Source organism: Diabrotica undecimpunctata, chromosome 2 (assembly GCF_040954645.1).
Source record: "Diabrotica undecimpunctata isolate CICGRU chromosome 2, icDiaUnde3, whole genome shotgun sequence".
Lineage (NCBI taxonomy): Eukaryota > Metazoa > Arthropoda > Insecta > Coleoptera > Chrysomelidae > Diabrotica > Diabrotica undecimpunctata.
This window is the reverse complement of record NC_092804.1, coordinates 44101237-44119706: the sequence shown is the minus strand read 5'-3', so window position 1 is coordinate 44119706 and position 18470 is coordinate 44101237. Positions and strand designations below refer to the sequence as shown.

The 18470-nt window shown below is 32.8% G+C and overlaps 1 protein-coding gene and 1 pseudogene across 1 annotated transcript in view; one reads left to right on the top strand and one right to left on the bottom strand.

The window, feature by feature from the left end:
- Nucleotides 1-423: 423 nt before the first annotated feature.
- The window catches only part of ninaC (STKc_myosinIII_N_like and MYSc_Myo21 domain-containing protein ninaC), a 78055-nt gene continuing 60008 nt past the window's right edge, over nt 424-18470 (top strand). Inside the window, exons 1-7 of the mRNA XM_072522785.1 lie at nt 424-542; nt 4437-4748; nt 9523-9627; nt 9823-10044; nt 10447-10613; nt 11272-11362; nt 17513-17794. Coding sequence (XP_072378886.1) covers nt 4476-4748; nt 9523-9627; nt 9823-10044; nt 10447-10613; nt 11272-11362; nt 17513-17794 — 1140 coding nt within the window. The 5' untranslated portion in view covers nt 424-542; nt 4437-4475. The remainder of the gene's footprint in view (nt 543-4436; nt 4749-9522; nt 9628-9822; nt 10045-10446; nt 10614-11271; nt 11363-17512; nt 17795-18470) is intronic.
- On the bottom strand, nt 7232-9378 carry LOC140433065 (uncharacterized; annotated as a pseudogene).

The window sequence follows — 18470 nt, the reverse complement described above, 5'->3', positions numbered from 1 at the left end:
TATATATATATATATATATATATATATATATATATATATATATATATATATAAATATATATGTAAGTATTTTTTATTATTTTTCGTTTCTTTTGCATATTTGACAGTGCTAATTATTATGATCTGGCTATGCTGAATGCATTTTGATGATTATTGATTTTTTTGTTAATTTCTTTTACTTTCATATAGTTCTATCAAAAACCGACACGCCTCTGAAATGAATTGTTAGCATTCTCCTTCAAAACGATACCCGTAAAATTCCTAGTGCTTGCCCTCAACAAACCAACAATGAATACCAGCGTATATAAAAAAAGTATACGTATAAGTGGCAACTTTATATTAGGACCGAGTTTATCTCTAATCCTATTACACTGAAACGGCTTCAGTTTGACTAGTAATTACATTAGCAATAAGTATTAAGAGAAGCAGTTTTAGTTTTTGCTCTTCCTTGGCTTTGAGAAGAGAGTTATGTGCAAGCGTTGGAAATAATCCTACTAAAACAAAGAAAAACGAATTTTAGTTATTTTCTTGCAGATTGTTCAGGTAAGTATCTTGGAATTTCTTTATTTACTGTTTAAAAAAGAGAATATTTAAAAAATAAAAATGTAAAATATTTTAAAAATATGATATATATATATATATATATATATATATATATATATATATATATATATATATATATATATATATATATATATATATATATATATAGAAGTTAATTTATTTTTCTTAACGCTTGTCGAATCTCATCTACCTTTATTTCTGGCATTAGTTCGGAACCTTGACTCATGATTTTCTTTGAAATTGCTGTTAGTATTCCTGTTTGATCTTCCCATCTACTTCCATATAATTCCTCGTAAAACTTTTCGACGACCTGTATTAACTCATCTCTACGCGATATTATTTCATTTTGCTTGTTTCTTAATTTATGAATTTTGCATTTCCCATTCGTTAGCTTTCTACGTAGAACTTTTAAGCTGTTATTGACCTGTATAGTACGTTTAATATTATCGGTTTTAAATTTTCTTAAATCTCTCCTGATTGCCTTTGAAACAGTTTTATTCATTTCTCAGTGTGGCTGTCTGCATTCGTGTCGCTTCTCATTTGTCTTCTTTGATCTAGCAGCGTTTCAGTATATGGACTTATTTTACTATCTGATTTTCTTTTAGGACAGTGCACTCGGTGACTTTCGTGGAAGGCGTTTATGACCCAATTATTTAAGTCGTTGATATCTAATGGGGGTGTCCAGATATCATGAGATTTATTTTTTATCATTATGTTTCTTTCTCTTTTTGTGTTGATTTGAACTTTTGCTCGTATCATTCTGTGGTCACTGCTTGTGGTGAACTTGTTGAGTACTGTTAATTATTTGTTTTTTGTCACTTATGATGAAGTCGATTTCGTTCCTTGTTCTACCGTTTGGACTTTCCCAGGTCCATCTTCTGTGCATATTTTTGTAAAAGATTCTCTCTGTCATTTCTTCCTAGAGAACAGAATTTTCCCAAGGATTTTTCTAGCTCTGCTTCTTTTACACCAATTTTTGTGAAATCGCCACATAAAATTGTAAATTGAGTACGAGAGTTATGAAGTGCAGTAGATATATTGACATAAAATATTTCGATTTCTTTGTCTGTATGGTCTGTTGTTGGAACTTATACTTGGATAATTTTGAGTTGATATCTACTGTTCAACTTCAGAATAAGATATGCCACTCTAGATGATATACTTTGAATGTTTATTATCTTGTTTGCGTGTTTTTTATGGACAAAGAAACCGATGCCTCCAACTGATGTAGTTTCAGGGCCAGTCTGATAAAATATATGCGCTGATTTCAGTGTTTTTCAAGTTTCACCTCTCTTTCTAACTTTGCTGATACCTATGGCCTCCCATTTAATTTTATTCATTTCAGTTTCCATGTCTGTGAATTTCTCCTTGGACATTAGACTTCTGGTATTGTATGTACTAACGTAAAGAGCTGTGGGGTTTTTGGGTTTCCATATAGTCAACTTTTTGTCCCAACCAGAATCCTTGGGACAAGCTGATAAATCAGTATGAGATTTTGAACGCATCCCACTCACCTGGGGTAAATTTGTATTTGTCTTAAAATCTGACATCGCGGTTTTAAGGGGTATATTGGCATTAAAACACCATGCCTGCCAGATGGGTTGGTGAGTGTTTGCAGTATCACAGCTGGTTAAATTAACTTGATTTCCGCCTGCGACTGTTTCTCTGCTGCTCATATTCGTTTTAAACAAAGAAGGGCTGCATGCTATCACCATTAATAATACAACATATATTTATGGTGAATATATATTGAGAAAAGTACTAGACGAATGGGATGGAGGAATCACTATAGGAAGCAGAAAAATCAGTAACCTGCGATACGCAGATGACACAATTCGAATGAGCAGCTAATGACGTCGAAATGATTACCATGACCGAACGGCTAAGTCAGATAAGCTAAGAATTCAGACTTCTACAAATTCTATGCGTATGCTGCTGGACAGAACATAGGACCAACCGGTCAATTCTGGAAGAGCTTCATATAACAAACAGGTTATTAAAGCAAGTAAACCGAGCAAACCTAAATTAGAAGAGCAGGGACCTTAAAACTATTGGTAGTAGAAGGAAATGTAGAAGGCCGAAGACCAAGAGGAAGATCTCTAACACGATGGGCAGACCAAATGAATCTCTGGTGGAAAAATCCCTACATGAAGCCGTCCTTAGCAAGATATCAGATCATAAATTAAGTCAGCTTATATAATTTATACGTTTTAGTACTGTATATGCCTTTATTTCGTTTTTTTTTTTCTGTCATCTTACGAATCCTGATATTTGCTTTTGTTGGCCACCTCCTCTTCAAAGCTTTTTGATTTGGGCTTTATATTTCATGTTTATTATTAATTTAATTCATATTGCTTATGCCATACCTATTTTTAGGTTCTTGTACAGATAGTGCAGAAATACTGCACGAAACGTTTTCTAGTCAAAGATTTAAATACTTTATTTTTTACATTTTCCATTTCTCCTTGACTGATAACCTCAATTGCAGTGAGATTTTAGGAATATGTTTATTCCGATAATACATTATTAATATTTGCCCATAAAAATTACAATAATCAATATATAACTTTCATCATCATCATTTTTCCTTCTTCTTTTTTTGAGACTCATTTATTAATGTTCTGCTCTTTTAAATATTTTCTACTCCTTGATCTCTGTTGTTTATTGGTTTAGTATCCCATATATGACTATCTTCAGTAAGTAAGTTTCGGGTAAAGGCGGGTGACACGATCCAAGAATGCTTGGAGTCCAACTTGGAGCAAGTGGACTTGTACAAATGTACTTATATCAAGTTGGTTGCCACAGTTAAATGACTTGGATATCAACTAACCGTTGTAAAGATGGCGGAAGTGATTGTACAAGTTGTTCTAGTGGTTGCTAATATGTTGATACATGAGCTTGAAATCCAGAAAAAAAGAATAAAAAAGAAAAAATTCTGCACTTCTAGCAACCCTTATTTTATATTCCTTTATCCGTACATTCCATAATGCTTCCTCAGCTTCGTATAACTTCATGAATCTAACACTCTTCCTTTCAGACCATTTTCTTTTCGTATTTCCTTCCCGTTTTCGATTTTTCGACACTGACGCTATTTTAATTTTACAATACCACACTATTTGGATCCAAGGAAGTTGGCATCCTACTTAACTTGGATAGAACCAGTTGATATAAGTGTACTTGAATAAACAGGTGGCACGATCAAAGTAGCTTCCAAGTGTTGCGCGCGCAACGTTCAAGCGGACTTTAACCTTGGTTCGTGTCAACCCACCTTAAGTCGTATCCGTAGCTTTTATTAAGTTCCGAAGATTGAATATAACTTCAGGGTTATTAAATTTGGCGAATTAAGTCTTCTATCGGTTATTGATGTTTATGAGCAATATCTTCTTAGCACGATTTCATGATTATTGATAAATAATTAATAATATAATATTTTTGTAAGTGCTACATTTCAGAGCACAGCGTATCATGTCAACGAGGACAAAAACAGACATGGAACAATAATTTAGTAATTTCTGCAATTTAAATCAAAATTAGATAACTGCATCTCAAGTCATTTGCACATTTTAAGCATCTTTATAATCTTGGTAATATGCAGTAATAATCGTGGTAATAAGCGTTCAAAAAAATAAGACATTTGCTATGTTACTAATTTTTAAAATGTGAAAGATTTCTAAATATTTAAGTAATCTAGATTTTAATACATCACACATGTTGGAAGAAATATGTATATTCATATGTATAATTAAATCTGGTTTTTAGCGTCCCAGCGTCACAAGCATGAAAAAAATAATCTTTTTTAAAAATTTAAGTTACAAATATAATTAATATAACATTAATTTTTCTAGATATAATAGGTTTTCTTAACATTTTCAGATATATTTCTAAGTCCTGTTAAAATTCCGCTTCAAGAAAATGAAAGTCGACTTCAGCGACATACCCGCTCCTAGCGACCGGTACGAAATTAGTGACATTGTGGGATATGGGGTATACGGAAAAATTTATATAGCTATTGACATTCAAGCCAGTAAGAAGAAAGTTGCTATTAAATGTCAGAAGTATGAAACCGGATGTAAAGAATTTGTTGAAGAAGAATACAAAATACTGAAAGATTTTAGTAGCCATATTAACATTGTTGATTTTTATGGGATATTTAAGAAAAGTAACGAGATATGGTTTGTATTGGAGGTAAGAAAACAGTATTTTTATTGATACTTCGGGCGGGCGGGCGATGTATAAGTCGTCTGTTTGGTAACTTGAAAAATGTGTTTGTAATAATCAAAGTCTGCTCTTGACAGAATTGCAACAGACGGTCTCCTCTCTCGTTTGGATTTCCCAGACCATAGTTTCCTATATACTTTCCGCTTTGCCCCTTTCCAATCTTTGCATTGAGATCACCTAGGACTATCGTGATTTCTCTTGTTTTCGTTATTCTTAGTGCTTCTTCAATATCTCGGTATAATAATTTCACTTCTTCTTCGTCGGAATTCGCCGTAGGAGCATAAACTTGTATCAAATTTAGTTTGGCATGAGATGTCACCAACTTCAGTACCATTACCCTTTCTGAGATAGGGAAATAGCATTCCACCGCTCTATTAGATTTTTTATTAACTATTACTAAGATAAGATAGAAGGCAAAAGATCTCAAGGGCGCAGAAGGACATCGTGGTTGAAGAACATCAGACAGTGGGCAGGAATGACTACCATACATCTATTTAGAGCAGCTCTCAACAAAGTTATATGGACCAACGTGATTGCCAACATCCACAGAGGATAGGCACAAAAAGAAGAAGAAAACTGCTCCGCCGTGTCTGTGTTGGTTATTCTCGCTACCGGAATAATATATTGTGGCTTCGTCTGTTTAAAAACAACCTGAGTTGGGCCACCTGGCTTCACTGTCGATATTCAACCTGTTCATTTATTGAATAACATTGTGCATTTTACCAGACTGAAACATGCTCTAAACATTCCAGGTTCCTATTCTAGTATTGGACAGTCTTATTTTCACATCTACGTTCTTTTGACAAGGAATTCGCTAATTAACGACCTGGGAGTCCTTGTCTTCTTCTCCCCTGTTGGATATTGTCTTCCGAGGGCCATGATCAGTAACGCCGTTATTATATAGTACATTACAGTAAGCCTGGTTATGTAACTATTTATATCCTTTGCCCATTTTTTTCATCATTGAACCTCTCCACTTCTTGGATAAAGACAATTTGTGCTATTAGGCTTTTAAGCATATCTTTATATTCTTACTTGTTATACTTCTAAAATGATAAGACCTTATCCCGATTTTTCTAACCTGGAATTTTGTTGGCCTTAAAATTCAGCTCATCTTTAAATCGAAGTAAACTTTACTCTCCGGACCCTGGAACTCACGTGAGGCATGGTTATGTGTTGCCTGAAGTTAAATCTAATAAAGTATTAAACATCACTCACTTTTAAACAACAACATGTACACTTTTTGGTAACTTCATTTTTGTAAAGGGTTGTACCCTAATATTTTGGTGGCTCAGGCATGTTAACCTGCTTTTTAACCTGATGATGGAATTATTATTCCGAAAACGTTTGTGTTTTTTGATGTAGCCCTTTTAAGGGTTTTTAAATATACCTACATACAAAGATTAAACCTCTTTTTTTAATTTAAATGCAATAACTCAATGTAAGTATAAACATTAATGAATTTATTAGTATTAAACATTCCTAATAAACTCTATCTTATCGTTGGATATTCGATATCAACTTGTAAAAACATTCATTTATTCTTTATTGCTATAGAGAGTGGAAACATGGACTCTCAGAATTACAAGTATGAGACGTATAGAAGCCTTTGAAATGTGTGTTTTTCGAAGGATGCTGAAGATTTCGTGGACAGAGCACGTGACCAACAACGAGGTGCTAAGAAGAATGAGGACTGAGAGAGAACTCCTAAATATTGTAAACAACAAAAAAACGAGTTATCTAGGACATATTTACAGAGGAGAAAAATATAACTTTCTACGACTCATTATGGAAGAACAAGTAGAAAGAAAAGGAGGTATAGGAAGAAGAAAATACTCCTGGCTGAAGAATGTAAGAGACTGGACAGGTATGGACACACATTCGATACTAAGAACAGCTTAAGATAGAGAACAATTTGCTGTAGTTATAGCCACTCTTCCGTAATGAAGAAGGAACCTTAAGAAGAAGTGTAAACAGCATTTTATTTAAATTAATTTATTCAACAAAAACATTATATAATTCAAGAATAGTTATTTCTATAATTAGGCATATTAGGCTACAAGTGAGTGAATTTTTTTACTCGGTATTGAAATTTTTCTCACGAATTGTCAGCAACAGCCGGCAACGAGTGGTAAATAAAAGTTCAGTGATTAAAAATACTATAAGAATAAGACAAGTAAATATTATATAATTTAATAAAATGTATTCTTTTCGCCTATCTGATTTAACAAATCGCTCTATGATTGTATCAACATGTACAGAAATTTCAGGATGCACATTGATGACTGCTAAACTAGTTAACTTTTCCTCCGAAGTTCTATTTCTAAGCCAAGTCTTTAGACGCTTAAGCGTAGAAAAACTATGCTCTGCTGTTGCTACACTGACTGGCAGTGTAATTAATATTTGCAGAAATATTCTGATATTTGAATACATATGAATATTGCAATTTTCTAATACTTCTAAAATAGAATCAAGAAGTTTTCCATTACTTTGCACGACTCTTTTCCACTTTTAAATCCACAGTCAAAACTCTTGTTCTACTGTGGAATATGAAGTAAATGGTCCAATAATATCCTGAAAGGTATCAACAATTTTTTTTAATGCAACTTTATCATCTGGAGAGTTATCAGTTTTAGGTAAAACAACTCGAAGATTAAATAGATTCATAACTTTCGGTGAAAATCGTTCTTTTAAGTCAGTTAAGATAGTGTCTAAAACGGGTAAATGAATAGATCTTCGGAAATATTCTTTGCAAGAGTTAGCAGGTTGGTTTTGACGAGAAACTATACGAGGCATCTTCAATTCAATGTCTAGTTGTTCAACTATTTCCTCATAGTAAATGTTTTCCTGTTTTCTAAAAACAGATTCGGTATTTGATCTTTTATTTTAAAGAATGCATTTAATGTCTTCTATAGCCTCAGTAGTCTTCTTCAAATCTAATTTTGGTGACTAAAGAAGACGACTAACTGATACAGTTGTTGTACCTAAAATATCAAGACAAACTACTGAAATGAGAAAGTCTGGGCTCCTAATAGTTCGCATTAATGAAAATGCATCAGCTGACGTTTTACTGTCCTTCCACGTAAAAATTGTTTCAGAAGCGTTGTATATTTTGATGATTGATTTGCCCTAAAACTGAAGATGACCTTCATGCCTTTCAACCCAACGAGTCTCACAAATACCTTGGACAGCAGCCCCCAGTTCCTACTTAAAAACAACATGTCGTTAGGGAGAGGCATTAGCAAAAGCTCTACTTCTCTTATAGTTTCTGAAGCATCACATGATATAACTTTTGAGGAGCTTGCTAAGGAATTATTCAAAATATGATTGCTACATAGACAACGCACAGCATTTTTGGCCGATATTTTTAATTCGTTAACGGCACCTTTTGTTTCATAAATCTAAGTTAAAATTCTTTACGGAATCTTCAACAATGTGGCCTAAAGCAACTCCAGTTGCGCGGCGTTCTCATTCTGAACCGACATCTTCTTCTCGAATCGAATCATAGGCGATAACAAAAATGTAATAAAATCTTCTCTAATCTCATTTAAATATAGATATCGCAGATACATTCTTCTGTACAGCAAGAAATGATATCATTTTGAGTAGTCTTGCTAATTAATGTAGTATTAGCCGGAGCAGTTTCCAAATGTTTTAGCAGATCATTATTGCCAGCATCTATCCTAAACCGAAGCAATGGTCTAAAATTGCCATCATTTTTTTTGTACCATCGCTGTTTACAATACTTGTAATATTTTTATCATCCCTATGCCCGCTCAAATAAATATTTTGTCTACCACAAAGAATCACAGTTTATATTATTGGATTCAAATTTTTTCTTTTTTCCTGGATCAGTTGAACTCTTAACTTCGTGCTTATAGGGTTGATGGGTTTTAAATAATTTTTTTAGGATCATTTGATTCATATTTTTTTTGTTTGGAGGGGGGTCATGACCCCCGTGACCACCCCCTTGGATTCGCCACTGTACATCTTAAATCAGAAGATGCATTCATTTCAATCTAATTTTGTTGTTTTTAAGAACAAAACATTTTGCCCTTTGAATTTTTTTGCATTTTTCTATTCTCGCTATTCTTAGAAGGTGGGGAGATTCCTTATGCCAGAATAAGCAACAAATGTCCAACATGAAATGATGAAGAAAAAGAAAAAACCGTAAACAAATATTTTTATTTCTACATTGAAAGTTTTATTTAAACTAAATTTTTATTTCTATTTTTATTTTTACATTGAAAGTTCTATTTAAACTAAATTTCGTAAAAAATAAAAGTAATTGTAGTGATTTTTGCTGCTGAAATAGCAGTTATATTGGTGTTTATACTATAATTAATTATTTAAGTTCTATTAAAAACCCATTTCTTCTATTATTATAATATTTTATCGTAGAACAATGCACATTAAAAATAATGTTAAAAAATACGTCAAAAGTTCTTCAGACTGATCGGTCTTAAATTAAAAAAGTCGTTATTTAAACCGCCTTTACCGCCCATATTTTAATAAAAAGTTAACTTGCATTATTTAAGAACTGTACAACTGTCATTTCTGTCTAATAAACCGAGTTCCAACCAACCATAAACCGCATTTTTTCTGTCAGAACATAATGAATTTTCAACAAGTTAATATGCATCATTGGTAAGAATAAACTTTTTTTTAATTAGCGTGTGGTAAGCCAACAAAAAGACTTCTGAGATTGATTTACGCTTATGAATTATACTTTGTGTTGCAGCCGTGCGAAGGAGGCTCTGTTATTGACTTGGTGAACCGTTTATTTGCAAAAAATCGAAGAATGGTCGAAGAACATATTGCTTATGTCATCAAGGAGACTGTTAGAGTAAGTACTCAGTAACAATTCATTAAATTACGAAGAAAGGACGTGGGAGAGTTTTTTTTTTCTTATTTATTTAATAGATACCTCCAATTCTCAACAAAAATTTAAATTTTAAATAAAACACTTTGGTACATTAGATTACAGACTTCAATTTAAATTAATATTGTCACAAAAAAATTTATAATTTTATTATTTTAGGGTCTTATATATCTTCACGAAAACAAAATAGTCCATAGAGATCTGAAGGGTAATAATATACTATTGACAAAGGAAGGAGAAGTAAAAATTTGTGACTTCGGCCTTTCTAAAATACGAAACCAGATGGATGAAATGCTTTCAGTCATTCTTGGTTCTCCTAGCTGGATGGCGCCGGAAATAGTCGGCGTGGGGACCAAGAAAATTTCTGGATACAATGACAGAGTAAGTTTTGCTTTCTTGTTTCTTGTTTTCACCACCATTGTGCCAGCCGTGATTTAGATTATAAATGTTCTTTATGATTACTGTGTTCGTAATCCAAGAAATAATACATTCTTAATAAATGACAAATGACAGATACATTTATTATATGCCAGACAAATTCCACATGGACTTATTAAACCATGTTAAATATCTCAATGAAAAATCAAATCCAAATAAAAAACAATTTGGCATATCATATATTAACAGACTTCAGCTTAAGTGAGCTTAGGTTTGGTATGGCTAGACGCCTAACCACACTTCCACTCGACAACATAAAAAACTGATATAAAACTTGCAATATTTCCTAATATCAATATATCAATTATTTTTATATTTATATTAATGTTCAGATTTAACTTTCAGGTAGATGTATGGTCATTAGGAATAACGGCAATCGAATTGGCAGAAGGTAAAGCTCCTTACGAAGGAATGAATCCATCAAGAGCATTATTCCAAATTGTTGCAAATCCACCTCCAACATTAAGAAAAGTATCAACGTGGACAGAAAATTTTCACGACTTCATTGGCGAGTAAGAGTGTTCAAACGTTATATCTATTAAAAATTATTTATTCGATATTATAAATGTTTCTTTTATTTTCATTTCGGTTATTTTCCTGTTTCCATCAACATTGTCTCTTATTCTGTTAATATCCTCATTTCATCTCTTTTTAGGTGTATATGTACTTCTTCTATTCTGTTTTTTTCTTTGTCAAATTGTTAGAATTCTGATAGAAATATTGAAATTTGATTCACGTTACGCGTAGAACTACGATATATAAATTATATTTTATATTAAAAGCTTCAATCATTATTGTCTAGTAAGGACCATATAGCACTTCAGTGCAGCTAACTGAGTAAGTAACGAAAGTTTTATTTTATAGAAGATGTGGCGTTTGTTTCTGATTAGGTTTCTTGCAATTTCTATTCGTCTAATCTATTTTGAATAGTCTGAGCACGTCCTTTATGGTTTCAATATTAGTTTCAAATAAAAGTGATATCCCTTTCATCGAGTTCTACTTTATTGAGTATTTAAATTAGTTTATTATGTTGCATATAATCAAATCGAGTTGGACTTATACATAACTATCTGATATCAATGTGTAACTGGGATTCAATATAATATGACTATACATTATACTAAGTGTTATATTTTTTATTTTTACATACAAATTGTACGTATGTTTTAGGTGTCTTGTTAAAGATTTCGAATACAGACCGTGTATGATGGAAATAATTGAACATCCATTTTTAGAAGAAATTCCTGAAAATAATTATCACGTAAGTTATATGAAACTTATATATATATATATATATATATATATATATATGTATATTTATATATATATATATATATATATATATATATATATTTATATATATATATATATATATATATATATATATATATATATGTATATTTAAAAATATATGTTAAAAATGTTATGTTAAAAAAATTTTAATTTTTACTCTTATAGTTTGTATAAGTAAGTATAAGTAAGTATTGAAATATTCACTTTGTTTACATATAATAATTAACTATTCTAATAAATTTACAGTTTTCTCCTGAAGAAGTCACAAAATCGTGACGAAATATTGAGACAGAACAAATAGAGTTTTAGTTCCTACAGACCGATTGCTGATATATATAATATAAGTCTCCCGTTTTATACCGCTGTCGCGGCTTTGGGAGTATAGCAGGGTAGTCTGCTATATCTAGGGGCTACGGTATACAAGGAAGGTAACATGGCCAGTGCTACGCTTCAACCGTCTATTATTACCCCTGGCCTTACCCAAGGTACTCATTTTTATTCAGGCTGAGTCGACCTGGGGCCTATAGACATTTTTAAAATGTCTAGATGTTCTTGCCGGCGGTGGGATTCGAACCCCGGACCACCGGCTTGCGAGTCAAGCATCCTACCGCTTGCGCTACGCAGGCCCTATATATATATATATATATATATATATATATATATATATATATATATATATATATATATATATATATATATATGTATATATATATATATATATATATACATATATATATATATATATATATACATATATATATATATATATATATATATATATATATATATGTAAGAAAGGACTAGTATATATATGCACATATTTATATATTTATACTAATATTAATATTAATTGATAAGATACAATTACAGTGACAGGGTTTGGATGCCCCTAAAATTAGAATTATAATATGTATCCTTAAAATGGTAATAATATAATAAATAAATATTTCACCTTCACTATACATAACTAAAGTGAAAAAAATTAAAAAAGACTACATAAAGTATTTATCATATCTAATTAAATGGAATTGAGTTGAATAATTTTTCTAGCTAATTTTATTACGAGGGTAATATTAGTTGATAAGGAGAAGAAAATTTTGATTCAGACCAATAAAAGCAGAAATCAATGTGAAAATCACAACTCCCTTTTAATACACTTTAAAACAACTGGAACTAAAACTTTTAGACAGACTAAAAAGAAAAAAATAAATAGTAAATAAGCAAAAGATTAACCGAAAATCTAAAACACATACGAAGGACCTAAAAAAAATAAATGTGAGTAACATCAGAAAACAAAATAAAATAGCATCAATAACATACAGGCGTAATAGAAATATCAGAAAGGGCGATTAGACAAAGACAAAAACAACTTAAAAATTGAAAAAAAAGAGTAGTTGGATGATGAATACAAGGAAAAATGTCGACAAGAAACAACCTAAACTAATGTAGAATTAGGAAAGAAAGAAAAATTCAATAAATACAAACGGAAAAAATAAAAATCGGCTAAACTATACACAGGAGAAAATTGAAGTGGGTCTGGATTTAAACTGATAGAAGCAATAAAAAGGGAGAACAAAAACAAAACAAAAGAAAGTATTTGATTATGTAAAGAAACAATGCAACACAAGAAGATAAAGGTACACCAAAAATCAATACAGACAACTTTTTCCAGGATCAGACATTTCACTAATTTGTATATAAACAACCAAATAGTAATAGATGGCGATCTGAAGATAAGGTATGAAAAAGTCCAAAATATTCTCACTTATAAGTAATTTACTGAGGTAGTCAAACAGCTAAAATTAGAGGAAGCTGCAGCACTAAATTAATTCTAAAATAAACTAAGTAGGAACGGAGGGGAAACATTGCTGGATTTAGGAACGTGTCAAAGATATATTATATTTGGTAGACCAAAAAGTGCCTATGAAATGTATAAAAGCAAAAATAATATTAATTTACACAAAGGAGAGACCACCAACAAACACCAACAATTAAAAAAGGATTATGCTACTGAATACCACATAAAAATGTTATCGAAATACTTAAGAAAGATACTAGAGAAATACGTCAAAAACACATTGAAACAATAGGATAAAAATTTTTTCGCAAGCCACCGACTCGATAAACAGATAAAGAGACACCAACTTTAAGTGGAAATAAAAAATATTAAGATAATAAAAAAATTAATCATACTAACGAAAATGCAATGTGCAAAGGTGCGAATGGATGATTCAAGTACCAGGTTTTAATCTGGGTCCATACCCAACCCATAAGTAAGCCGTTCAATGGTTCAGGTGGCGTTTCAATTTCTGCTAGCTGGACTTTACCTGACGCGCAACCATAAACATACCTACTACTAAGAATAGAAAAAGCATCGTGAGTAAAATAGTGAAACGTGGAGCACTCTATCGGTAGTATATCTATCTCTCTTTACGCGCGTATCTCCCTATCTCTACCATGCGCGTATGATAAAAAAAGATGGCTAGACCACTCAAAATAAATATTAGCGTTTTACCTCTATTCGCAGAGCGTCCCATACCTTACTTAGTCCATAACACGTCCCGCTGACTCATTTTCTGAACTTAAACTTATGACAATGGACATATTCCTTGTCCATAGCACTAATCGTCACTTTTGAATGTAATTATTCCAAATTCATATGTCATCGTTAATATTCAATATCTGGCTCATAGTCGAATACTAGATAGAAACGAATCGAATGTAAATACTCGATGTACTTGTTGTTTGTAGCTGTAGCTGTTTGTCGGCTATAGATGGCCCAAATTGGCGCCTTGGAATATATACGGCGTTTAATCAACAGAATATCAGCAAAAAACTGAAGTCTCCTGAAGCTCTAAGGGTATTTTTGCTTAGCGATCAGAACAAACCCACTATGAGGGTGAGGATTCTAATCTTATAAAAGGAGGATTTAATCCTTCTTTGGCAAAACTATCAGCATGTACAGTAAGCTGTTGGACGAAGTACGACCGACTTAAAACAAAAGATTTAAAAAAACTATCAGCAATCCCATTATCAACAAGTTCTTTATGTTCTGACACCTATAGTGAAGTTACTTTGTTGCGACCTGTAGTTGCTTAAGAAAATAGGTGTAGTTTCAAGCTGTTATCGACTTATAAGTTATAGAATTTTGCGTCTTAAGCTTGACTGTTTGAGGCAATAAATATTTTGGCTGACTTGAGTCGTTTTTTCAGGAATTCTTAAGTACAAAAATCGATTGATAGTAGTTCTACTTAAAATGGAGTATAAGAATTTCTAAAAGTTATTAACATCCTGGTATTAGGACCAGTGACCCCTATTGTTACTCCCTCTTATGTACTTGGCTCATTAGAATAAGAGACTCTTGTGTATTTGGCTCATCACACAAGAGTTAGGCCTCACAAGGGCAGATTTCAAATTGTGTTAACGTATACTCGTACATAATATTATTCACCTTCACCTCGAAATCTTGTTTTTCAAAAAGCATCTTCATGTGTTACGTTCGCGTTGTTCCAACCCTTAAAACTTCTGGATGCCAGTCAATTTGCAAGATTTTAAATCCTGAGCCCTGTTAGCATAAAGAGAGTTTAAATGTATATGTAGAGGTCCTCTACTGGAGAAGGAAGGTCCAGCATTATATCTAAGGCTGCGATGAAGCATGATCACATTGCACTCTTCATTATTACACACGCAATTTTTTGCATTTTTTGTAACTCTATTATTGCATTTGTTTTTTATTCACCAAACCAGCATATCCTATGTAACTATGGTTCTGACAATCGTTATATACTAAGTGACATAGAAATCCGAACACCCAGTTTAAATGAATTTATTTCAATAAAATTTGGTGTAATTTATTTATCTTACTAAAAAAAAACAAGTGATAAAATTTTTAGCCTTATCAGTTGGAGATTCCGGTTTTTATACTTTTTGTTGTTAAATTCACTAACAATCTAAAAATGAATATTTCAACCGTAGTAAAGATTCAAATTTGGCGGATTGTGGTTCTTGACATTCTTTACGATTGGTTACGATGCCTAGAGTACGGAGACCTGTACGATTTCGTCAACTTATTAAGTTTGATAGGGGTCGTATAATGGGACTTCGGGAAGCTGGACTTTCTTTTCGGGAAGTTGCAGTTAGAGTGCAAAGAAGTGTAGACACCGTGGTTAGGTGTTGTCAGGCATGACTTCAAGAAGGTCGTACGTAAAGAGCAAGGGGCACTGGACGCCGCCGTAGAACAACAGACCGTGAAGATCGCCGCCTAAGATTATTGGCCTTAAGAGACCGTTTCTCCACTACCAGCTCCATTGCAAATGAATGGTTTGCAGAACACGGAAGACCTGTTGGCATGCGAAGTGTTTACCGACGAATGAGAAGTTTTGGCCTATTGTCATACCGACCACACAGTGGTGCAGAGAACGGTCACTCTGGGATCATAAATGGAACAGTATTGTCTTTAGTAACGAGTCTCGATTTTGTTTAGGCATGCACGATGGTCGAGCGAGGGTTAGAAGGCGACGTGGTAAAAGGAGGAGTCCACAGTTTTTTGTAGAAAGACATGTTCATCATACTGTTGAAGTTATGATTTGGGGTAATATAGCTTATGGTTCCAGGTCACCTTTAATCTTCATCAGAGGTAACATGAACGCGCAGCGTTATATCCAAGAAGTCCTAGAACCCCACCTTTTACTCTATCTTGACACCCTGTCAAATCCAACTTTCCTACAAGATAATGCCCGACTACATGTTGCAAGAGTCACAATAGACTTCTTTCAACATAATTTTGTCACATTGTTAGCATGGCCACCAAGATCTCCCGACTTATCCACAATTGAGCACGTGTGGGATATGATGGGTAGGAGATTGCTCAATTTGCAACGTCCTCCTCAGACTCTACAAGCACTTCGAGAGGAGTTGGTGGTTGCCTGGAATGAGATACCACAAGAGGACATTGACCACCTGATCAGAAGCATGCCTAGGCGCGTTGGAGAATGCGTAACACATCGGGGTGCATCCACACATTATTAAAGGTAAAAGGGCTTTAAAGCAATGCAATCATTTTGAAATTTTAATCATTTACTTATTATGCTTCATTAAGTACTTATACAAAATTTTATTAAAATAAAATCATTTAAACTGGGTGTTCGGATTTCTATGTCACTTAGTATATATGATAAATATATTACTTTAGGTTTCAGGTATCTCATGTTTTGTCATAAAGCTTACTGCACGTTCAGAAATCCCTCGTTACTTTAGTGGCATTATGTTATAACTGAGCATTCCCCGTAAATTTTCTATGGATTTCATAAGATAATTCCGAGATACTTAATCTCTCCTAAGAATGATAGAGTTGTTTTATTGGTAATCGAAGGTTAATTATTAATTTTCTCATATTTGTGAATAAACAACTGTCTTTTTATTAGAATTTACTGAAATATTTCTTTCAAAAGCCAAATCTTACTAGATTTAAGACACCTTGTATGTGATCAGCAACAATATTACCATGATTACTTCTAAATACTATAGCTAGATCGTATGTATAGTCCAGAGTACAAAAAATGTCTCTTTTAAGCTTTAATATCATCAACCACCATCCATCACAGTAGAGGTGATAAGACTTTTTGAGGCAACCAATTACTTCTTTTATTATGGGCGACTAATTTAATAAGAGAAGGCGATATAACTTTGAACTCTATAGACTTTTTGGTGATGCAGATATTGTGAAGACCATCAAAATAAACCGCCTAAGGTGGGTGGGCCACGTTATGCTGATGGATGAGAGTGATCCCACTAAAATAACTATGCTAAACAGGCCGGTCGGAAGAAGAAGAAGAGGGCGACCTAAACTCAGATATCTGGACGATGTACAGGAAGATCTGAGGGAGATTGGAGTGAGGGGCTGGAGAAGACAGACACTCGATAGGGAAGGATGGAAGAATGTTTTGAAGCAGGCCAAGGCTCACGAAGGGCTGTAGCGCCAACTGATGAAGAATTTAATAGGCATCTCCAAAATGTTTTCATTACAAAACTCTGCTTCTTTTTAGTTTCAAATTTTTAATAACATTAGTGTTGTTTATTATTGTATTACATGTAAATAACCTTATGTTTTTCGTTATAGTTAACAATGGAGTTAAAATCTTTAATAGCCGATGTAAAGTCAATCAAGCTTAAACCGAAAACTCCAGATATTGTTGTTCACGGAAAATTCTTGAAGAAAGATATAGACGCTGACTTGGAACCGATGTATGAAGAAGATCTGGCAGCATTACATCCAATATCCGAACGAGAAATTTTAGAACTATTGGAAAAACGAGCAGAAATGGGGGAGTATTATACATACGTGGGAGACATTCTATTATCGCTAAATCCTAATGAAAGAAGGCTTATCTACGGGACAGAGGTAAACAAATAAGTATTTGCAACTGTTTATCTTTTGTATTTTAGTTGTTACATTTAAAAATATTTAACTAAATATTATTCTACGAATTAGTATTTAAAATGATTTTCTGCATATAGAATACCCAATAATACTAATTTACGTAACAAGTTCCGAAAGTGATATTTTACGAGACGAGTAGGAAGTTTCCAGGGCGAGCCGTAGGCCAGTCCTGGGATCTTGCGAGTCTCGTAAAATTACTTTTGGATTGTGTTACTTACAATATTTTTTCTGTAGCCGTTTTGTATGTTAAAAAGAATATATGGATAAACTTTACTTATGAACTTTTATTAAACACTTTAAAGTTACTCTCGTGAATTCAACATTAGAAAAATCTACTTATGAATATTAATTACATCGATATTGTTAGCACAATTATAACAATTATTTACATTGATATTGTTAGAAATATTAAAAGAAGTGGCAGTATTGAAATTAGTGTTAGACGTGTCAGTACTTTTACTATTTTTTGAGATATTAACTTGGTTGCGGCCATTTTCAATCTGTGAATTTTATTTCTTAAATAATTTTTTACGTATCCCTTTGCTACATTAGTTGATTTCCATCCTCCGTGTCCTTTCAAGTTGGTTATAGTACCTCCACAATCAGCCAGTAAAGTGGCTGAGCTCCTTCGTAGACA